Source organism: Chiloscyllium punctatum, chromosome 8 (assembly GCF_047496795.1).
Source record: "Chiloscyllium punctatum isolate Juve2018m chromosome 8, sChiPun1.3, whole genome shotgun sequence".
Taxonomy (NCBI): Eukaryota; Metazoa; Chordata; class Chondrichthyes; order Orectolobiformes; family Hemiscylliidae; genus Chiloscyllium; species Chiloscyllium punctatum.
The window spans coordinates 92,879,086-92,904,120 of NC_092746.1; the positions used below are offsets into that span (position 1 = coordinate 92,879,086).

General features: G+C 39.9%; 1 protein-coding gene across 8 annotated transcripts in view; it reads left to right on the forward strand.

Annotated features, from left to right (window-relative positions):
* The window catches only part of zeb1b (zinc finger E-box binding homeobox 1b), a 179,206-nt gene that overhangs the window by 98,860 nt on the left and 55,311 nt on the right, over positions 1 to 25,035 (forward strand). For 7 of the 8 annotated variants that reach the window (XM_072576083.1, XM_072576089.1, XM_072576085.1 and 4 more), the window contains exons 2-3: positions 2,681 to 2,884; positions 22,506 to 22,568. In XM_072576083.1, coding sequence (XP_072432184.1) covers positions 2,681 to 2,884; positions 22,506 to 22,568 — 267 coding nt within the window. The remainder of the gene's footprint in view (positions 1 to 2,680; positions 2,885 to 22,505; positions 22,569 to 25,035) is intronic. The other variant, XM_072576087.1, reaches the window with a different exon arrangement.

The window sequence follows — 25,035 nt, forward strand, 5'->3', positions numbered from 1 at the left end:
GTGATCTAACCAGGGTTTTATAGAGATGCAGCAAAACCTCATGGCTGTTAAACTCAGTCCCCCTGTTCATGAAAACCAAAAACCATACGCTGCCTTAACAACCCTATCCACTTGGGTGGCAACTTTGAAGGATCTATATACGTGGACCCCAAGATCCTGCTGTTCCGTGTACTCAGCATGTCTTTAACCGTGTACTCAGCATTCAAATTCAACCTTCCAAAATGAATCACTTTGCGTTTTATCCAGGTTGAATTCTATCTGCCATTGCTCAGCCCAGATCTCCATCCTGTCACTGTCTTGTTGTAGCCTACAACAGCCCTTGACACTATTTACAACACCACCGACCTTTGTGTCATCAGCAAATTTACAAACCCACCCTTCCACTTTTTCATCCAAGTCACTTATAAAAACTACAAAGAGTAGAGGTCCAAGAACTGATTCCTGTGGGACACCACTGGTCACCGATCTCCAGGCAGAATACTTTACTTTTCTTCCGTGACCACTTGCTGTCATCATTCAGCCAGCCAATTCTGTATCCAGACCGTCAGATTTCCTTGTATCCCATAACTCCTAACTTTCTGAATAAGCCTACCATGAGGAACCTTATCAAATGCCTTACTGAAATCCATTTTCACCAAATCCATTGCTCAACCTTTGTCAACTTGTCTCGTCACATCCTCAAATAACTCATTAAGGCTTTTGAGGCATGACCTGCCCCTCTCAAAGCCATGCTGACTAACTTTAAGGCCTTTTTCTAAATAGTCTCATAAATCTTATCTCTCAGAATCCTTTTAATACATTTCTTACCACAGACACAAGACTGACTGACAGGTCTGTAATTCCCAAAGATTTCCCTATTCTCTTTCTTGAACAGGAACATTCGCCTCCCTCCAATCATCCAGTACTACTGCCGTGGAGAGTGAGATTGCAAAGATCATCGCCAGAAGCACAGCAGACTCATTCCTTGCTTCCCATTGTAACCCTGGATATATCTGGTCCAGCCCTGGGAACATATCTATCTTGATGCTTCACAGAATATCCAGTACATACACTTTCTTAATATTAGTCTGTTCAAGCCTATTAACCTGGTCCACGGTGTTCTCCTTATCAACAAGGTCCCTCTGTCCAGTGAATACTGATGCAAAAAACTCATTTAGGGCCTCCCCTACCTCCTTGAGACTCCAGGTACAACTTCCCTCCACTATTCCTGATCGGCCCTACCCTCTCTCTGATCATTCTTTTATTCCTCACATAAGTATAGAATGCCTTTGGGTTTTACCCAATCATTCCCGCCAAGGCTTTTTCATGCCCCCTTTTAGCTCTCCTCAGTCTATTTTTGAGTTCTTCCCGAGGTACCCTGTAATCCTCCAAAGCTGTGTCAGATCCTTTTTCCCTCAACCTTAAGTAATCTTCCTTCTTCCTCTGGATGAGAAACTCCTCTTCCCTTGTCATCCAAGGCTCCTTCTCCTTGCCTGTCTCAGTGGGTCAAAGTTATCCAACACTTTCAACAAGTGCTCCTTAAACAACCTCCACATTTGTTGTGCATGTTGAGCCTGATGTCAATGGTGGGCAAGTTGTTGGACGGAATCCTGAGGGACAGGATGTACATGTATTTGGAAAGGCAAGGACTGATTAGGGATAGTCAACATGGCTTTATGCGTGGAAAACCATGTATCACAAACTTGATTGAGTTTTTTGAAGAAGTAACAAAGAAGATTGATGAGGGCGGAGCAGTAGTTGTGATCTATATGGGCTTCAGTAAGGCGTTCGACAAGGTTCCCCATGGGAGTCTGGTTAGCAAGGTTAGATCTCATGGAATACAGGGCGGACTAGCCATTTAGATATAGAACTGGCTCAAAGGTAGAAGACAGAGGGTGGTGGTGGAGGGTTGCTTTTCAGGCTGGAGGCCTGCGACCAGTGGAGTGCCACAAGGATCGGTGCTGGGTCCTCTACTTTTTGTCATTATATGAATTATTTGGATGTGAGCATAAGCGGTACAGTTAGTAAGTTTGCAGATGACACCAAAATTGGAGGTGTAGTGGACAGCGAAGAGATTACAATAGGATCTTTACCAGATGGGTCAATGGGCTGAGAAGTGGCAGATGGAGTTTAATTCAGATAAATGCGCGGTGATGAATTTTGGGAAAACAAACCTTAGCAGAACTTATATGCTTAATGGTAAGGTCCTAGGGAGTGCTGCTGAACAAAGAGACCTTGGAGTGCAGGTTCAGTCTTGAACAAAAGATCACAGATACAGGGTGAGAGAAAGTAGGCTCAAAACTGAGATGAGAGAAACTACTTCTCTTGGAGGGTTGTGCAGCTGTGGAGCTCACTGCTCCAGAATGCAGTGGAAGCAGAACCAATCACAGATTCAAGAAATAAATAAATGTTCCCAATGGAAAATTGTGATTAAGTTCTATGGGGAGCAGGTAGGAAAGTGAATTGGAGTCTAGAATAAGATCAGCCATGATCATATTAAATGGTGAAGTGACTTGATGGATAGGATTGTCTACTCCCATTCCCAATTCCGGTGTGTCTGAGATACAGTGCTATTCTTGATTTTGATACTGTAGTAGCTATCTGTTAGAAGTGACTTCCATTAATACATAGCAGCGTGACTCACAAGGATCCAAATATGCGTAATCACTGATGTTAGCATAATCATTTGTTTTTGTTGCAGTCACCAACTATAACAATGTGGTTGAAGCAAGTTCAGATACAGATGATGAAGATAAATTGCATATTGTGGAAGATGAGAGTGCGACTGATGCTGGAGATTGTGATACAAATGCATTAGAAGATGATTTGCCAACAAAGCGTTCAGTATTATCAAGAAAAGAGGAGACAGATGAAGAAAATGAGAGCACCAATTGGATAGATGATGGTAGGTACTTTGGGATTAGTGCTTTGAAGCATAACACTGTTTGTCTATTTAATCTAGCATGGTGTTATGGTTATTGGGATTTGGACTGCCTTGCCTGGAACAATGGTTAAATTTGTGTGTATGGTGCTGGAAAAGCACAGCAGGTCAGGCAGCATCCAAGCAGCAGGCGATCTGTGTTTTGGCCAAAGGCCCTTCAGCTTTTACTCAAAACATCGACTCTCCTGCTCTTTGGATGCTGCCTGACCTGCTATGCTTTTCCAGCACCACCCTCTTGACTCGGATCCCCAGCATCTGCAATCCTCATTTTCACCTACAATGGTTAAATGTCAGTTCCAAGTCCATTGATGTAAAAATTTCTATTGTGGCAATTTTAATAATAACAAATGCACCAAATCCTTTGACCTATACCTCCTAGAAGGAGATGTGCAGCATAAAAAGGGAACACTATCACTCAAGTTTCACTTCAAACTAAATACATTTCCTGGTTTGGTAATATCTCAGTTATTTAACCGGAACTCCCACTTTAGCTCCAACTCAATTTCCCTGACTCCACCCCCTCCCCAAATCCCCCAAATCCCCCAATCCCTGGATTGCAGCATTTGCACATTTGATGGGGAGAGTGGTGCTGGGAAAATTAATTTCTGTTTTGCTTGAGATAAGACAGCATTGAACACACATTGAGAATATAGACAGTCGTCTTGTCATTCTTTTTCTTCTCCTGTTTGTGTTGTGCTCAGAGTATTAAGTTTACAAATTTATTGCCGGCATGTGCTCAAACCGACATGATTGCTGTCCCAATACATCACATTTCATTTGAACCAATTTCATTTTAAACATTGCTTTCTATGGAAAGCAGAAACGGCAATTTAATTTTGTGCTACATTGAAAAGAAATGTTTACAATGAATATTACGAATGCTAGCTACGTACTTAAGTGATTTTGTCATTTCCAGACCATTGCATTATTCGTTTTGCAATTGATCAACAGGATGTTAGTGGTAAAATCCTGCCTCATAATAATGTCTTTTTATTTTAGAATTTCTTAATCATTTGTTCTTTTTCATTTCATTGCATGATTTTTTTTCCACTAATTGGTGCAGACTAATTGGCCAAGTGTATTGTGCTTCACTTTTTTCGGACAAGTCTTCAGTAATTTTACAGAAGAGCTATACGTGAACAAAGCAGCAAAAGGTGCATAATTTATGTAGGCTATTCTAACTGATTTGAAAGTTTATGGGCGGACATCCATCACACCATGCTGGTTTGTAAAGATATTGCCATTTGTTCACTATCAATGGATCAAAATCCTGATACTCCCCCTGTAACAACACCGGGCACATCTACACCAGATGGATTGCAGTGGTTCAATAAATGGCTCCCCACCTCCTCCTCAAGGGCATTTATGCAAGGACGACAAATTCTGGCTTGGAAAATTAATGCATATGTATTATGATGCATTTAGGAGGAATGAAACACAACAGTATTTTTAAATAGTACTATTTGGGGGGTGTCCAGCAGCAGAGAGTCTTGTAGTGTATTCACAAATCTTTGAAGATGGCAAAGGAAATTGATTAGATAGTTAAGAAACCAAATAGCAACATTGAATACAAAATTGAGACAGTCGTATTAAATCTTAAATTTCAGTTTGTTAATTATGGGCAGCATACTTTTGAAAGGAGATCAAAACATTGGGAAGGCTGCAGAGGAGGTTTATCCATAAGGTACCAAGGATGCGGGACTTCATTTATCTGGGAGATAGAGATATTGGGATGGTTGTCATTTGAACAAGAAAGATTAAATCTAATCAAGGTATTCATAATTGTGAAGGATCCTCTCTGGACCAAGAGAGGTGACGTCATTTCCTTTGCAAGCAGATTTGTAACCAGAGGTCCAAGATCTAAAATAATAGACAAAACGACTGAGGGGAAATTAGATTTGATTTTCCAGAGACAAATGTCATTTTGTCACTATCTGTGGTGGATTATCTGAAAAATTGGTGGAAGCAGTTTGGATAGAAAGTTTCAAAAGGTTATAGGAGGAAAACGTTGAATGGCTCTGAGGAAAAATCTAGAGTGTGAGCCTGAATTGAACAGCTATTTCAAAGTGCATAGATTAAGCATAGATTAAGTGGCAACCTCCTGTGCTGCAAGTTTCTTGAATTCTGTCTAGAAAAATATTGCCTTAAGTAATTTGTGGCTAGTTCTTCATACAACTAGCAACTATTGGATTTGCAATTTTAGATCATTTGTTAACAGGCTAAATTGAAGTTTGGCCCAAAGTTCCAAAGGATTATAAAACTGCCAGTTTAACACCCTCATTCAAAAAGGGAGACAAAAATCACAGTTAGCTGCAGATCTGTTAGCTTGACATAAGGCATTGGGAAGATGTTAGACTCTGTTACGAAGGATGTCATAGCAGATCATTTAGAAGCACAATAAAATCAAACGGTCAGCATGGTGTATTAAAATCATGTTTGACAACAAGCAGGATAGGTCAAGTGGATCCAGTAAATGTAAGAAATTGGGAATTCCAAATATCTGTATTTTCTGTCAAAGACTGCTTAGTAGGATAAGAGCTCATGATTGGGGTAGTATATTAGCATCAATAGAGGATTGACTAACAAATGGAGTACACAAAATTGAAATAAGGGGGATATTTTCAGGGTTGCCGCAGGGATCATTACTGGGGACACAGTTGTTTACAATATATATTAATGACTTGCATGACCAGGAGTGAATGTACTGTCGCCAGGATTGTGGATGATGCAAACATTAGTTGCAAGTTAAGTAGTGAAGATAACACAAGCATCTACAGAAGGATATAAACTGTTCAGACAGCAACAACTTGACAAATAGAGTATAATGTAGAGAAAATGAGGTTGTGCAGTTTGACAGGAAGAGCCAAATATTAAATTTGGGGAGAAAAATCTTAAGTTGCAGCACAGGGATTGTCGTGCAAAATCATGAAAAGCTAGCATCTGAGTTCAGGTAATAGGGAAGGCAAATAACCTGTTGGTCTTTTATTTCAAAGGAATGGTATATTAAAATAGGGAGGTCTTGCTAAAACTATTCAAGGCTATACCAGGAATTCTGTGAATAGTCTCCATCCCTTTCTCTCAGGAAATATGTACTGGTATTGAAGGCCATGAAACATACAAACAGGATTAGTCCATTTGTCCCATTTGAGTCTGCTGTGCCATGCGATCATGACTGATGCATTTCTCAATACCATTCTCCTACTTCCTCCACAAGGCCCTTAATCACCGAGTTTTGAGAACATTTGTACCTTGGGTTGAGGTTCTGGATGTAAGTTTGCTCGCTGAGCTGGAAGGTTCGTTTTCAGATGTTTTGTCACCATACTAAGGAACATCATAATTGACTCTCCGGTGAAGCGCTGGTGTTATCCTGCTTTCTATATAAACACATAAATAGAAAGCAGGACATAACACCAGTGTTTCACCAGAGGCTTACTGATGATGTTACCTAACATGGTGACAAAACATCTGAAACCGTTACCTTCCAGCTCAGTGAGCAAACTTATGTCCACAATCCTGAATAGAATATAGAACATTATCTTGCAGTACAGGCCTTTTGGCCCTCGATGGTTCCACAGGTCGGTGCAACAATCTGAAGCCCATCTATCTTGCACTATTCCATTTTCATCCATATGTTTATCCAATAACCATTTAAATGCCCTTCAAATTGGCGAGTCTACTACTGTTACAGGCAGTGCGTTACATGCCCTTACTACTCTCTAAGTAAAGAAACTATCTCTGACATCATGTCCTATATCTATCACCCCTTAATTTAAAACTATGTCCCCTCATGCTGGCCAACAGCATCCGAGGAAAAAGGCTCTCACTGTCCACCTTATCTAACTCTCTTGTATGTCTCAATCAAGTCACCTCTCTGCTGCCTTCTCTCTAATGAAAGCAGCCTCAAATCCCTCAACCTTTCCTCATAACACCTTCCCTCCATGCCAGGCAGCATCCTTGTAAACCTCCTCTGCACCCATTCCAAAGCTTCTGCATTCTCCTTTAATCTAGTGACCAGAACTGTATGCAATACTCCAAGTGCGGCTACACCGGAGTTTTGTGCAGCTGCAGCATGACCTTGTGGCCCTGAAACCCCATCCCTCTACCAATAAAAGCCAGCACACTATATGCCTTCTTACCAACTCTATCAACCTGGGTGGCAACTTTCAGGGATCCATGCACATGGATACAGAGATCTCTCTGTTTATCTGCTCTAATAATAATCTTACCATTAGCCCAGTATACCCTATTACTATTGTTCCCTCCAAAGTGAATCACCTCACACTTTTCTGTATTAAACTCCATTTGCCACCTCAGTCCAGCTCTGCAGCTTATCTATGTCCCTCTGTAACCTGCAACATCCTTCAGCACTATCCACAACTCCACCAACCTTAGTGACATCTGCAAATTTACTAACCCATCCTTCTATGCCTTCATCTAGGTCATTTGTAATAATGACAAACAGCAGTGGCCCCCAACAGATCCTTGCGATACACCATGAGTAGCTGAACTCCAGGATGAACATTTCCCAACAACTACCACCCTCTGTTCTTTCAGCTAACCAATTTCTGATCCAAACTACTAAGTCACCCTCAATCCCATGCCTCCATATTTTGTATAATAGCCTACTGTGGGGAACCTTTATCAAACGCCTTACTGAAATCTATATACCACCACATTAACTGCGTTATCCTTATCCACCTGTTTAGCCACCTTCTCAAAGAACTCTGTATTTGAGGCATGACCTACCATTCGCAAAAGTGTTAACTATCCCTAATCAACTTATTTATCTCCTAGATGATGATAAATCCTATCTCTTTATAGTCTTTTCCAGCACTTTACCACAACCAAAATAAGACTCACTGGTCTCTAATTACCAGATTTGCCTCGACTCCCCTTGAACAAGAGGAACAACATTTGCTATCCTCCAGTCTTCTGGCACTATTCCTGTAGAGGGGGTTAGAGTGGTACTGGAAAAGCACAGCAGTTCAGGCAGCATCCGAGGAGCAGGAAAATTGACGTTTCAGGCAAAAGCCCTTCATCAGGAATACAGGCAGAGTGCCTGAAGGGTTGAGAGATAAATGAGAGGAGGGTGGGGGTGGGGAGAAATTACTATTCCTGTAGACAATAACAACATTAAGATCAGAGCCAAAGGCTCTGCAATGTCCTCCCTGGCTTCCCAGAGAATCTGAGGATAATTCCATCACGCCCAGGCAACTTAGCTATTTTCACACTTTCCAGACTTGCTAATACCACCACCTTGCAAACGTCATTCCCATCTAGTCTAGCAGCCTGTGTCTCAGCATTCTCCTCGACAACATTGTCTTTTTCCAGTATGAATACTGACAAACAAAATATTCATTTCGTACTTCCCCTATCTCCTCGGACTTCACACACAACTTCCCGCTACTATCTTTGGCCGTAATCTTGCTCTAGTAATTCTTTTATTCCTGATATACTTATAGAAAGCTTTAGGGTTTTCCTTGATCTTACTTGCCAATGACTTCTCATGTCCCCTCCTGGCTCCTCTTAGCGCTCTCTGTAGGTCTTTCCTAGCTAACTTGTCACTCTCAAGTGCCCTAACTGAGCCTTCACGTCTCATGCTAATAATTGTCGCCACCTTTCTTGACAAGAGATTCAACTTTGTTAGTAAACCATGCTCCCTCGCTCAACCATTTCCTGCCTGCCTGACAGGTACATACTTAGGACACGCAGTAGCTGTTCCTTGAATAAGCTGCACATTGCAATTGTGCCCATCCCCTGCAATTTCCTTATCCATCCTAAATCTTGCCTAATCCTATCATAATTACCTTTCTCCCAGCAACCACTTTTGCCCTGCGTTATACCTATACCTTTCTATCACTAAAGTAAACATAAACGAATTGTGGTCACTATCGCCAAATTTCTTACCTACCTCCAAATCGAACACCTGGCCAGGTTCATTTCCCAGTACCAAGTCCAATGGCCCTCACCTCTTGTTGGCTTGTCTACATACTGTCAGGAAACCATTCTGCACACATTGGACAAAAATGACCTACTTAAAGAACTCTAACTATACTATTCCTAGTCGATATTTGGAAAGTCCCCATTACAACTTCCCTGTTGCTCTTGATCCTATCCAGAATTATCTTTGCTATCATTTCTTCTACATCTCTAATTATTTGGAGGCCTATAGAAAACTCCAAACAAGGTGACTTCTCTCCTTTCCTGTTTTTACCCTCAGCCCATAATACTTCAGTAGACGAGTTCTCAGATGTCCTTTCTGCCACCATAATATTGTTCTTGACCAACAATGCTACACCTCCCCTCTTTCAGCATTTTTACAATTCTTACTGAAACATCTAAATCCTGGAACCTGCAACAACCATTCCTGTCCCTGCTCTATCCATGTCTCAGAAATGGCCACAACATCAAAGTCTCAGGTACCAACCTATGCTGCAAATTCACCCACCTTATTCCAAATGCTCCTGGTGTTGAAGTAGACACACTTCAAACCACCTTCCTGCTTGCCGGAGAACTCTTGTGACCTCAACCATATATCTGACCTCTCTACTGTCAATGTCCTGAACACTGGAATTACAATTTAAGTTTCTATTTCTCTGCTAAATTAGTTTAAACCCTCCCGAATAGCAGTAGAAAATATACTTCCCAGGATATTGGTACCCATCTGGTTCAGGTGTAGATCATCCTGTTTGTAGATGTCCCACCTACACCAGAATAACCCCCAATTATCCAAATAACCCCCCTCTCCTACACCATCCCTGTAACCATGTGTTCAACTCCTCACTCTCCCTTTCCTCGCCTCACTAGCATGTGGCACAGGCAACAAACCAGACGTAACTATTTGTTCTAGCACTAAGCTTTCACCTTAGCTGCCTGAATTTCTACCTTAAATCCCTAATCCTTTTCCTACCTATGTCGTTAGTGCCAATGTGGACCATGACTTGGGGCTGCTGCTCCTCCTCTCCCTCAAGGATCCAGAAAACAGAGACATCACGAACCCTGGCACCTGGGAGGCAACACACCAACCGTAGGTCTCTCTCTCGTTCCCACAGAACCTCCTATCTGTCTCCCTAACTATGGAGTCCCCAGTGACAAATGCTTTGTTCATCCACCCACCCTCCGCCTCCTTCTGAGCACTAGGGCAGACTCTGTGCCAGAGACCTGTACCCCTGGCTTACCCCCAGTTGTTCCACTGCAACAGTATCCAAAACTGTATACTTGTTACTGAGGGGAACTGTCACAGGCGTTTCCTTAATGTCCCTGCCAATCAAGAACCAACCTATCTTTCTGCCAAATATCTCAATAACTTGATCTCCACAGCTTCTGTGGCAATGCGTTGCTTACATTCACCACCCTCTTGCTGAAGAAATTTGTACTCCTCTAAATGCTGAAGGTTTGTCCCTTCATTCTGAAGCTGTGCCGTCTGTCCTAGTCTCTTCTACTAGTAGAAACATCATCTCCACGTATGTTCTATCTAGGCCTCTTAGTATTCTGTAAGTATCAATAAAATTCCCCCTCATCCTTCTAAACACCATCAAGTACAGACCCAGAGTCCTCAACCACTCCTCATATGACAAGCCATTCATCCCTAGGATCATTCCTATAAATAGTGCAGGGAAGGTTCATTAGGTTGATTCAGGGCAGGAAAGGATTTTCTTGTAAGGAATGGTTGAGTAGGTTGGGTTTGTACTTATTGGAGTTTCGAAGAATTAGCGGACACCTTATTGAAAAATACCAACTTCTTAGGGAAAGTGACAGGGTAGATGTGGAGATGTTAGAACATAGAACGTGCAATATAGGTCCTTCGGCTCTTGATATTGCACCAACCTGTGAAACTAATCTGAAGCCTATCTCATCTATATTATTCCATTCTCCTCCATATGCCTAACCAATGGCCATTTAAATGCCCTTAAAGTTAGTGAGTCTGCTACTATGGCAGGCAGTGTGTTCTATGTTCCTACTACTCTCTGAGTAAATAAACTACCTCTGATATATGTCTTAAATGTATCACTCCTCAATTTAAAGCTGTGTCGCCTCATGCTAGCCGTCACCATCCAAGGAAAAAGGCACTCAGTGTTCACACTATCTGACCCTCTGATTATCGTATGTCTCAATTAAGTCCCCTCTCAGCCTACTCTCTGATGAAAACTGCTTCAAGTCCCTCAGCCTTTCCTTGTCAGACCTTCCCTCCATACCCGGCAACATCCTAGTGAATCTGCTCTGAACACTTTCCAAAACTACCACATCCTTCTTATAATGCGGGTGACCAGAACTGTACACAGTACTCCGTGTATGGCTGCACCAGCGTTTTGTATATACCAATAAAAGCTAACACCCCATATACCTGGGTGGCAACTTTAAAGGATCCATGTACCTTGACATTGAGGTCTCCTGTGCTGATTGACACTACCAAGAATCTTACCATTAGCCCAGTACTCTGCATTCCTGTTATTCCTTCCAAAGTGAGTCACCTCACACTTATCCACATTAATCTCCATTTGCCACCACCAGCCCAGCTCTGCAGCTTATCAATATCCCAATGTAATCTAAAACATCCTTCGTCACTATCCACAATTCCACCGACCTTAGTGTCATCCACAAATTTACTAACCCATCTTTCTATGCCCCTATCAAGGTCACTTATAAAAATGACAAACAGCAGTGGACCCGAAATAGATCCTTGCGGTGCATCACTAGTGATTGGACTCCAGGGTGAATATTTCCCATCAATGCCATCCTCTGTCTTCTAAATCACCCTCAATCCCATGCCTCTGTATTTTGTGCAATATCCTACCTTGGGAAACCTTATCAAATGCCTTACTGAAATCCTTATACACCACATCAACTGGTTTACTCTCACCTGTTTGGCCACCTTCTCAAAGAACTCAATGTTTGTGAGGTATGACCTACCCTTCACAAAACAGTGTTGACTATCCCTAATCAACTTATTCATCTCTAGATGATTATAAATTCTATCTCTTATAACCTTTTCCAACACTTTACCCACAACCAAAGTAAGGCTCGCAGGTCTATGATTACCAGGGTTTTCTCTACTCCTCTTCTTGAACAAGGGGACAAGATTTGCTATCCTCCAGTCTTCTGGCACTATTCCTGTAGACAAGATCAAAGCCAAAGGCTCTGCAATCTCTTCTCTGGCTTACCAGAGTATCCTAGCATAAATCCCATCTGGTCGAAGGGACTAATTTGTTTTTAAAGTTGTAAGAGTGCCCTTGTGAGAGTGTCAAGAAGCAGCGAGCATATTCTCAGTCAGATGTCTCCCATTTAAGATGAGATTATTAGAATCATGCCTGGCATAAAGGAAGATGGTTGTGGTTGTTTGGCACCAGTTAGCGCAGCTTCAGGACATCTCTATTGGAGTCCAATGGGATAGTGTTCTACAGTCAGCTGATTCATCTCCTGTCCTCCATCATAAGGTCGGAAGTGGGCATGTTTGCGCAATGTTCAGTGCCATTCATGACTCCTCAGGTACTGAAGCAATTGATGTTCAAATGCAGCAAAATCTGGATAATATCCCAGGCTTGGGCTGACAATTGGCAAGTAACACTTGTGCCATACAAATGCTAGGCAATGAGAGGTGATCTAACCACTGCAGCTTGACATTAAATGTTACGATCACTGAATTTTCATTATCAACATGCTGGGGGCTACCATTGACCAGAAACTTGCTTCAGTTGCTGCATAAACACAATGGCTACAGGAGCAGGTCAGAGGCTAGAAATACTACGGTGAACAACTCTTCCTGACTACCCAAAACCTTTTCCCCCATCTACAAGGCACAAGTCAGGAGTGTGATGGAATACTTCCCACTTTCCTGGATGAATTTAGCTTTGGCAGCCATCAAGAAGTTTGACACCATCCAGAACAAAGCAGCCTGCTTGATTGGCACCACATCCACAAACATCCACTGCCTCCATTACTGATGCACAGTAGCAGAATTTGTATTTTATCTACAAGATGCACTGCAGGAATTCCTAAAGGTTCAACCTTCAAACTCTCAACTACTTGCAGGTGGTGATGTTCCCATGTATCTGTTGCCCCTGTTCCAGATGCAAGTCCCCCTCCAAGTCACTCACTATCCTGACTTTAAAATATATTTGTTCCTTCACTGTTGCTGGGTCAAAGTCCTGGAATTTCCCCCTCTCATGGCATTGTGGGTCAACCTACAGCATGTGAACGCCAGAGGTTCAAGAAGGCCACTCGTCGCCACCAACACCTCGGGGCAGGTGATTAATGCTCGCCAGCAAGCAGTACTCGCTCTCCACAAGTGAATAAAAAAAAGTTAAGGCATTTCCTCTGTGGGTTGTGAGTCTGTTGAACATAAGAGTGCTGTTCAGGCTGTATCATTCTACATATTCAAGGTGAGGGAATCGAAGGTTACGGGTTTAAGTCCAGAAACTGGAGTTCAGGATTAGTACATTAGCCATGATGGGCGAAATGGCTGCCTTGTACTGATCAGTATACCTGAAGTTGACTGGGAGTTGAAGTTAATGTATAAGTACAAAATTATCAACTTCATATTACTGAGTAAGGACACATTTTGCCAAAGTTCTTTGCCTGGATCTCACCAGGACAATTGGCAAAACTGGCAATTCAAGGGGAAAATCGACATTAATACTGCATGAGAGGAGAATGCTTGTCGGTTTATGAGTAAACTCTGGTAGGGGCATTGCCATGGAGAATGCGTCCATTAATGCCGATTGACAATTAACTACCAAACTTTGTTTAAATTTAAAACCAAGCAGGTTGCTGCTGGTCAGACCACTGTCCTAAAAAATAAACCAATGAATAGCTATCACCTACTTGATTGAGTTGAAATGAGCACAGTGCATGTACATGTTCTTTCTCTTAACAAAGAACTTTTTTTTAGGATAAATATGTGTAGCATTCAGTACACAAATTGGTTATCTACGTAATGCCCTGTGCATGCAGGATTGTCCAACAAATGTCAAATTGCAGAATTGCATCTAGTGTTGGACATTGAAGAATAATGCTAATAACCATTTTAGCATTGGACTATCAAATGACTCATCTATTTTGTTACGAAAACCTGAAATTTCTTGAATCCTGATTTATGAAGCAATTGTTAAAAGCAACCTGGGTGTTGTTTTTCATAAAGTCACTGAATGCTAACATGCAGGTGTAGAAAGCAATTAGCAAGGCAAGTTGTGTGTTGACCTTTATTCCAAGACCGCTTTATTAAGAATTAAAGACGACTTGCTATAATTTATATGGAATGAGATTTAGCAAGATTGTGTACAGTTTTGGTTTGCCTTTGGGAAAGACAGACTTGCAATACCTGGAGTGCAACAAGGATTCACCAGAGTGATCTCTGTAATGGTGAGGTGTCTTGTATGGAGAGGTGGGGTAGGCTGGGCCTCTAATCTCTACAGTTTAGAAGAATACTCGAGTAAAGGTTGGTCTCAAGTAAAAGTTGACCACCTATTTTTTTGGCCAAAATATCTGGAATTTTCCATGTATCGCGTATAAAAGTTGACCCTAGTTCCTCACAGATAACAGATCAATATTTGTGAGTCATGAGTAGATAATATTACGGTGAGGAAATGAATTTCTTTCTCTTGCTGTGAATTGTACATTAAAACACAAAACAGCAACATTAGGCTACGGATTTCTTCAGTTCATTGTCAAATGAACATTAAATTCATATTTTATTTGGCTGTCCCACTTGGTTCTGGTCCTCAGCTGCACCAATGTTGTCATCACTGCTCAAAGGTAAGTTCCGGACAGAATAATTACTAATTCATTTTTGTTTCTACTGTCTTTATCAGGTAATTACCATAATTTGATTTTCTTTTCTCTTTTCATTTTGAGATCAATTGAGCATATGCTTGGAAGGTAGTATTTTGGACTCTCATGAATTTCAGCCCCTCAAAAGTAGTATTTATGTCATAGTCGACTCCATAATTTAACCTTAATAAATAGTCTAAAAATATTGATTTTTTTACATGAGTATATACAGTAATCAATGGTTTCATTGAACCATACGAAATGTCACAGGGCTCCAGAAGGTAGTAATAGGACAGATGATTTCCCTGTTTGGGGGAGGACAGATGATTTCCCTGCTTCAGGGAAGGGGCTTTTGAATCAAACTCCAAACAAGAAATAGGCCATATAGGACTGAGATGAGACATTTCTTTGTGCCTTAATGCAAGGGACATTCACAATAAATTTACATGAACTAATGGTATATAGATCAAAATAGGTGTGATAGTTGAGACTTTGGAGACATGGCTACAGGGTGACCAGGATGGGAACTGAACATCCAGGGGTATTCCATATTTGGGAAGAACAGACTGAAATAAAAAGGTGGTGGAGTTGCATTGCAGGTGAAAGAGAAGATGAACACAGAAGTGAGGAAGCATATATTAGCTCTGACGATGTGGAATCCGTATAGATTTAGCTAAGAAACACCAGGAGGCAAAAAGGTAGTTAGTGGCAGTGTGCATTGATGTGTTAGGGTGATTTGTGAATGGCATTAAATTGGAAATTAGAAATGCATGCAATAAAGTAATATCTATAATTATGGATGCTTTTAATTTGCATATATATTGGGCAAATCAGACTTGTAACTGCATTCCTCAAGGAGGAATTCATGTAGTTCCTGTGGGATGATTTTCTGGACCAATACTTTGAAGAACTGAAGAATGAGCAATCCTGGACTGTACTTTTTATTTGGAGTGAAGTAGTGTTTATAATGGAGTATCCAATGGGTGGTGTTAGGACCTCCTGCTGATTTATATTAGTCTTGCACATTGCTCAAAATTTTCAAGTATTGTGAACTGTCAAGTAGTTGGTGCAGTACTCAAAAGGATGTGGACTTACAAATGGCTAATTAACTTCAATGCAGAGTGTGAGAGATGTAATTTGTTTTGGGAGAAAGAATGTGGAAAGACATTATAAACTGAACGTTGCAATTTTGAAGGGTGATGTAAATGGCATAATCTTAAAAAGTGGCAGGATAGGTCTGGGCATAAAATTCGTGATGTGAAAGGAGAGACTGTAGAAAAGGTACACTGAAATGGTTTCCAGGATGAGGGACTTTCATTGGTAGATTGCAGTAGTTGGGAATATTCTTGGAGAAGACAAGGCTGAAAAGTGATCTAATAGAGCTATTCAAAATCCTGAGGGATTTGGACACAGCAAATGAGGCAAAACTGTTGCTGTTAGTGGAAGAATCGAGAACTAGAGGGAACTGATTTAAGGTAATTGGCAGAAATAATGGTGACTTGAACAGAAATCGATTTCAAGCATCAAGTGGTTAGGATCTGGAATGCATTACCTGAAAGTGTGATGGAAATCCGATCAGGTGAGGAATTTTAAGAGGATTTGAAAGGGAAGAATGTACAAGGCTATAAGAAGAATGCAAGGGAATCACACTGGGTGAATTCTTCCTTCAGAGAGCCAACACAGACACAGCAGTGACTCCTAATTATGACCATTTTAAAAATTGATTGCATATTTATATAGATAATTACATTGTAAATATGGATGTAGGAACATATAAAATGGCAAGAGTTGGCACAGTGCATGCAAATTAAGGTTTCTAATATGTTTGGAAAAATAATTTGTTCCCCCAGAAAAGAAGGCCCTTTTCCCATCACTCTTAATTTCATAAACCTTATCAAGTACATAACTTTAATTTCTTAAGTGATTCCACATTATCCCTCCCTCCCACTGTTCTTACTCATCAGCTCCCAAACACTGATCCTTAAAAGTTAGTATTCTACCACCAGCGAATGCTGTCTGACTCTTTTGACATTCCCTAAAGGCCATTCTAATACTTCAGAAACTGAAATATATATTTTACATCCTTGCAATGAAAAATTGATTGTCAGTATTCTAGCCAACTGTCCTTACTACACTTGCATCATAGACAATATTAACCCTGCCCAATATTACTACATGCTTGCTAAGCTACATTCTGAAGTGTCTTCTAATATTTTTGCTCCTTTCTTTAAAATAAATTTAAAACTAAGCAAAATAAAAGAAAGATAGTAGAGATGCTGGAAAAGCTAAAACTCTCTCCATTTATTTCAGAAATAAAAACTATCTTGATCTGATAACATTTGTCGAGAATGAAACAGTTAACAGAGTGAATTTAATGTGACTTTTCCAGAATTCCAAAATAAGCACAATTGAAATTTCATATCCACACTGAAAAATAACCAAAGTCTCCACTGACTTCCATAGATGATCACATGACTATGTAAATTGTGTATGAAAAAGGTGTAATTGATTATTGCCTTGTAATATTACATAATGCATGCCCTCAATTCACCATGCACTTCTATCAGTGCATAAATTTATTTAAATATTTAGCTTGAAAAGCTTGGAGCATTTAAAACTAAGCATGGGGCGGCATGGTGGCACAGTGGTTATCACTGCTGCCTCACAACGCCAGAGACCCAGGTTCAATTCCCGCCTCAGGCAACTGTCTGTGTGGAGTTTGCACATTCTCCCTGAGTCTGCGTGGGTTTCCTCCAGGTGTTCCGGTTTCCTCCCACAGTTCAAAAATGTGCAGATTAGGTGAATTGGCCATGCTAAATTGCCCGTAGTGTTAGGTGAAGGGGTAAATGTAGGGGAATGGGTCTGGGCGGGTTGCTCTTCGGAGGGTCGGTGTGGACTTGTTGGGCCGAAGGGCCTGTTCCCACACTAAGTAATCTAATCAAATTTATAATTTTGTATGCAATGTGTTTTGATAATTATTAGTGCCATGCTGATGTGAACTGCAAACTATTTATTAATGTTTAAATTTCATCAGCTAACTAAAAAGCCTTGGAATTTGGTTTGAGATGAAGTCACCGGAAAGTGGCGAGGTTCAATGGGGACTTAAAAGCAATGTCAAAATAACATGGCTGAAACTATTTCTCATACCCTGAAATGGGTGTCCAAGGATAATTATCTGAACATTAAAATTCTTCATCTGGAATGTTTTGCTGATAATGAGACCTTCAATGTTTCTGGGGGACTGACACTTCTTGATTACAGGTTTGTTGGAATGAAGACTTCAATCAAAACTTGTTGTATGAAGAGGAGGATTGAAAGACCCATTTATATCAAAGAATAATGGGAAGTCTGACAGTGGACCATCAAACTCTGTCAAAAATGGATTTCCCCCATTGTGGGCCAATAGCCAAGATTGACCTGTTAAATCTCTGCTCTGTGAGAGGCCATAATGATAAGTTTGTGGTTTTTGCTACAGAAAACAGTAACATCAAAGTGAAGAACTGACAGAATGTAACAGCTCTTTCTTTCTAAGTTGTCCAAGTCAGCAGTGATCAGCCCTGATAGAAAACTAACTGAGAACTATGATCTTTTAAAATGTGGCTATCTGTATTGCACAACCACATTTTGAAAAGAACTGTAATTTTCTTTTCAGTCCATGTACCTTGTTCTATTTGGTTGCATGCTCAAGTATGTAGCAAAGTTTGGGACTTTTTTTTCACCTTTCGTAAAGCTTTCCCTTTGTCTTGAATGAATTTAAATGAACTTTGAAGTGTGCCTGATTTGTTGCTTTATAACTTTATTGCATGCCAAGTACATGTTGAATTGTGGGAAAAAAAGATCTGTTTAAAAATTTCCAAAAAGAACTTGTACAAACTGAAGGTGTGAAAAGATAGGGATTTTTGTCCTTTTGGATTTGATTGTAATGATAGCCATAGATCATGCCCAAGCTTTCCTCTATTTGCTGATTATCCTTTTACTCACCATGTAAACCTGAAGTTGAAATTTGAGAAATGTATGCATGGCTGTTTAGTCTTTATTCTTGAGTATTTGATCCATACAGCAGTCCTGAACCCATTTTGTTGAATTCAGTGATGATGGGAATACTTGTAAGAATCTGTAACATTTTCCACCCAACTTTACTTTGCTTCCCTGAAGTAGTTGGGCTATTGCCAACAAAACATGAATAATGATAAATATTTACAATGAGGGATCATTTGAGAATAAAATCGAATGGATCAGGAAACTGGTGGCTAACTAGCATCTGTGGAATCATACTTCAGAAAGGAGCTGAATCATTCATGAGACAAGTGGGGAGGAAACCAAGTAAATTATTTAATTTTTTTGGCTTTAACTGAAGTTTTTTTGTTTAAGTATTCAGTCTATTTTGAAATATATGGAGCAGATTCTGTAATCTTTCAGCTATTTTGCAATTTGGAGAACTCTTGTGAAAGTGACAAACCATGTCAGATTCAGGGATAATTTGATTCTACTATCCCCAAGGATCAGTCCTTAGCCATTCCTATTTTTCAGTTACTTTCTCAGACTTCTTATTTGACATCTGGTACTGGATGAGCAAAATTTCCTCTTTTGAATATTGCTAAGATTGAAGCCATTGTTTTGAATCCTTGCTTCAAACTCCCATCCCTGGCTACAGATTTCATCCTTGTCTCTAGCAATAGTATGAGATTAAGCCAGTCTCTTCACACCCATGGTGCCACATTTGACCCTGAGATAATGTTCTCACCTCTCCTAAGACTGCCTGTTTCCACCTCCTAGACAATCACTTGACTTCATCTCTACTTCACCTGATCTGCACAAGCCATTGTGCTTTTGTTACATCTGGACTTATAACTGTTATATCACACTCCAGGTTGGTTTCCCATGTTCTACCCTGAAGCTGAGGCAATCTAAAACTCAGCTGCTGATGTCTTAACTTGTAACAAGTCCTAGTCCTGAATCACTTCTTTGCTTACTGACCTATATTGGTCAAGCAACATTTTGATTTTAAAATTCCCTTTTTAAAATTCCTTTGTGGCCTTGCCTCTCCATATCCCTGTAATCACTTGACATCACCTCAAATCACCTGAAATATCTGTACTCCTTTAATTCTGCGCTTTTATACATTTCCTATTCTAATAGCTCTGCCAGTAGTGGCCGTGTCTTTAATTGTCTAGGTCCTCAAGTCTCAAATCCTTTCCCTAGAATTCTCCTCATTCCTGTAAAACATTATCTGTGTCATGTTTTGTTCTATAATCTTTATGTGCAGACTTTTGAATGTTTCATTATATTTAAGGCATGATACAAATGCATGAGGTTTTCATATTCCTTGTGTAACTTTTGACTATATGTGCATCCCTGTAGATAGTAATTTATGCAATTCCCAAGCTTTTAAAATTTTGGGTTGTCTACCAAATGTAGATTTAAATCATGTTTAAGGCCGCATGTCTCATGAAATTGGACCTGATGGCTTCAGGTAATAGAAAAAAGGATGTGTAGATTGTTACAGGAGTACTACCTGGCAAAGTGTAAGCTTAATGCTTATTCCTGCAACTATGTTCTGTACCAGTAGTTATATCTGCATTACCCTTGATAGGCAAGGAATAAGTGTTCTATTATTCCATCTAAAGTGGAAAGTTCCGACAACAGAAGAAATAGCATAAGTAACTCAACTGCTGTTTTTTCTCGCATAGGTTTTGCTTTTAGCGGAATTGATTAAAATGCAGCTTTTGTAATCCCTCCTAAATAACAAGATCTGCCCTTCAATGATAGCATGTACTATTTGGTCAAAATTCTGTGCAAGACTGCCAGTTGAGTCATGTCTCAATGCTGTGGAAGGTGTTGTTTGCCACGAAGGATGTCATCTTTGTAGTATTAAATGAAAGGTGATAGGTATGAGGGCTTTTAACTACTGGTAAAACATTAACTTAAAAGTGTGTTGCAGTATAGCATTTTGTAAGTAGCTATTTGTTTATTTCAGTCTGCCAATTAATTGAAACATTTTCATGCCATTCTTCCATAATAGGCACTCTCTGTTTCTTCCTATAACAGTGGTTGAGTAATTCTTGTTACCTGGCATGGATATGGTTCATACACCAACGAAAAAGCGTTACTTTTAATGACTCATGTGGAAACTTTGTGGGAGGCACAAAAGGCACTTGCATGCCATTTCACTTGCATTTCAGTTCTGTTGGCACAGAAAATATTACCACCGCTGTGTCTTCAGAAATTCCAAGTACTTATATTTTTGGCAGTTTGAGAAATGACTGTTAACTATAACTTTGCAAAGTGTATGGAACAAAAAATATATATATTTAGAAGTCATAATCTATTCTGAAATGTTACCATGGATTTGAAGGTAACTTGCATTTTGATTCATATTCCAGGATAATGGAAAGTCTCTGCACCTTCTATCTTTTTTTATTTTCAATTAACTTTAATGCAGTTGAATCAATGCTGAGATAGTTGTAATATTGGACTTGTGATTTCAAAGACTAGAATTCAAAATTTGGAGAATATGAATTCAACCCCATCATGGTTTCAGAATTTAAAAATTGTGGAACTAAAAGCTATGCATCAGTAAGATTGTCAGTGAAACTGTCTAATTACTCTAATCTAGATTGTCCTCTAGACTGTATGTGACTGCAAACCACTTATGTATCAAGCTAAAGGGGACAGACTGCAGGAATTCAATAAGGTCCCTACTTGCCACTAAGTGCATCAAATGCAATAAAATCCTGAAAATGGATTTTTAAAATAACTTATTAATAAGGATAAATAAGAGTGCAGTTTAAAAAGTAGGATGCTTATATATAGCAAGTTAAAAATCACACTACACCAGGTTATAGTCAAGCAGGTTTAATTGGAAGCACACTAGCTTTTGGAGTGCCGCTCCTTTATTAGGTGATATCTATGATGTTGGACTATAACCTGGTGTTGTGATTTTTACCTTTGTACACCCCAGTCCAACACCTGCATCTCCAAATCATATATATAGCAAGTCTTACTAAATATTTTCTTCCGATTTGAAGTCAAGTGCTACCTTTTCAGGCTTTCACCTTAAAAACCTAAAAGAAAGGAAGCAGCTGCAGTGAAATGGTTTCACATGGGCCTGCCTCATAAGAAGCAGGTTTCCAGGTTATGTCACTGGCATCGTAATCTATTGCTATGAAGGTCACAAGACTGCTACATATCTGCACACTTTTACGTCAGCTGCTGTGTTTGAAACGTTTTGCGGCTGTATTTATTTCAAGTGCCTTGCAACAGAAGTGTTTTAACATCTAGAAAAGTTTAAAGATTAGGAAAATTCAATCTAGTTCACTGATTTTTTTTTGTAATTAGTATTTCTGTAAAATAAATAGTTTACATAAACTAAACCAGTTTTCAAGCACTTTACATATAAACTGATTGCAAACTGGATGAGCAATGGATAATACAATACGATTTTGCAAAGCTGTTCTTATTCCTTATTCCAGAATAACGTGTAATTTTTCCATACTTCATTTAATTATAGCAGTGTGGGATTTTAATTTCTAAACCCTGTTGCCATAGTATGTTAGTGCTTCATTATGGTACCAGAACTGAAGTCAGTATGGCTTGATGACTACTACTTAGAGTGTTCTGTTCTGTTAAAACCTAATGCAACAGAGTACAGATATAAGCAACAAAGTGGAGTAGACACGAGTTTTGAAGGCAATACCCAGGAAGCTGATTTTGTTATTGAATGTTCATCAGAACAGAGAAAGATGCACTTCTTCAATTAATTGAGCTGTATTCATCACCATTTGTTTTGGGGTTTGACACCAATCACTTTGTGTTTTAGGAAGGAAAGAAAATGCAGACAACCTGGGGCCTGAAGCTCAGACACGCAGTGATGGTTGCACAGGTACAGGCTCAATCTTTATACAATTGTTTAAAAGATATATTAATGACCTGGAGAAAGGAAATTAATGTACTGTGGCCAAATTTGCAGACGACAACAGTGGAAAGTCGAGCTATGGGAGGGATGTAAACAATTTAGAGTTACTGATCAGTTAGACAAATAGGCAAAAGTTGACAAATGGAATATAATATAGAAAAATATTAACTTTATTTTGGAAAACAAAAGAACAGTATTTAACTGGAAAAAAAGTACAGAGAACTGCAATGCAAAGGCTGCGCTTGTGCAAAAATACCAGGAATCTAGCACACAGGTGCAGCAGGTAATCAGGATGTCTAATGGAATGTTGGACCTTCGCCAAACTGAGCATGGTGAGCTGAACACCACCTCCTTCCCCTCTCTTCGCGTGCACGTTCCCCTGAAAAAACCCACCTTAAGCAAAAGAGAGCCTTTTGCCTAGGGCTCCAATGCCACTGTTTCTCTAAATGCTGATTGTCTTTGGCCTCCAGTCTGACCAGTCTTGGCAAATCCTATCCTGTTCCTGACCCTTCCCAGTATGCAATCTGCTGCTGAGATTAGAAGGGTTGGGTGGATGACTGATTTTTGGTATTCCGGTTGTTGATTCCAGCGAAAGTTAAGTTGGATCCAACAGCTAAGTGAGGAGGCAGTTCTGATGAAGAATCACTGCACTTGAATATTAACGCCACTTTCTTCCCACACATGCAATTTCTGTTTTTGTTTAATTTTCACCGTCTGCGGTTTTTTTTCATTTTATGATAGTTTTGAATGCTGAGGGCTGGTGCTCAATGGCCAGATGGCCTACTCCTGTTTCAACTTTATTTCCAACTGGACCTGGAACTAGCCCCTTTCTATCTGAGTCACATCTTTGAGGATGCACTTCTTCAAGCTTGCTATTTTAAAAAAAAATCAGTGCAGCACCAAGAGGGCCACCACAACCCTTTAACTTCCTTACCTCCTGGTTCCCTACACTCTGCTTCCGAGGACATCTCTCAGTTTGCAATACACTACATTATTAAGCAGTCATTCACTAGAATCTTGTTTACCAGGACTAATCATCACCTTCCCATCAACTCCAATTGGCGACATAAAAGAACTTTGAGATATACATTGTGTAGAGTTTCCTTCATGTCTTTGAAGTAATTGATTGGACATATTACTGTCAGAGCACCAAAATACTAGCCAGCAACATTCGCAAATTAAGTTAATATGGACCTATTGTGTAACGTGGATTGCATAATGTTTGCGTGGTACTCTGGTAGCTAATGGGTTCTTATCTGATAATACTGAGCCATCCAACCCTTCCACACACCTGACAGAATCATTTCCAAGTGTTGAGGAACCTCCAGTTGCACACATGACTCATGAGGACCCGATGCAACTCAGTCAATGTATACTTCAGACCGTGGAACCAGAAGGATAATTATTAAGCACTTATTTGCATTACAGAAGCAAAACTTCAGCTATCTAGATCAGTCTAAGTGCTCTTGATGATAAATGTCCACAGTAGATCTTCAGTGTTATATTAGTTGGCTGCATCTGTACAAATACCATATAGAGAAAGCTGTATTTGAAAGAGATGCTGCATCAGCAGTCTTCATTGGATGTGGAAGACTGGTAGATATCATGTAGTAAGAGATGTGAACGACGAGTTCATCACTAAGCAATTCTGGTGACTCTTACACTCCACTCTAGTAGATCTAATGTTCTTCAAATACATTCTTCACCATTCCCTTCATCCTGAATGTTTTCAATGTTTGTTTGTTCAGATAAGTTGTATCATAATAACAGGCTGGCAGTGTAGACACAGCTACTATAAAAATGCAAAACTCTCCAACATGTAAGAGATAAAAAAGATTTATTTCCCAAAAGTTAGAATGGTCATGGAAAATTGGGCATCAGCAGGCACCATTTATGAGCGTATAGTTTGAAGTAGTGAAGTTTGCTACATGTTTTTAGTTGAATGTGTAGATATGAGATAAAGGTATCCTCCTTGGAAGTACTCTTATATCATCTATCTTCATTAACCATGACTCTGCCAGAATGAGGGAGATACTACAAACTTATCCACTTGTCCTGGTTCTCTGCCTGCACAAGGAATTTGTTCACTCAATCAGTGGAGATGTGTGAGGCTTATATAACTTTATGTATTTGATGCTGAAGGTTGTAAAAGAACTAAAATGAGGAGGTGATGAATTTAAAGACACACATTTCTCATGTAGTAAAGAAATGACTGGAGTTGTTGGAGATTTTGATGGTGGTAATATGTATGGCAAGTTTTAGTATGTTGTGCTTAAAAGAAATTAAATAAGAAGAGATGGTGTCAGCAAGGACAATTAGAGTGCCCTTGTTGTTTGTGGAAGAATATGGTTAAACAAAGGAGTGAATGAGATTAACATGGAATGGGTTGAAGTTATCCGGTCAGGTAGAGGGTGATAGAGCCTCGCTACATTTG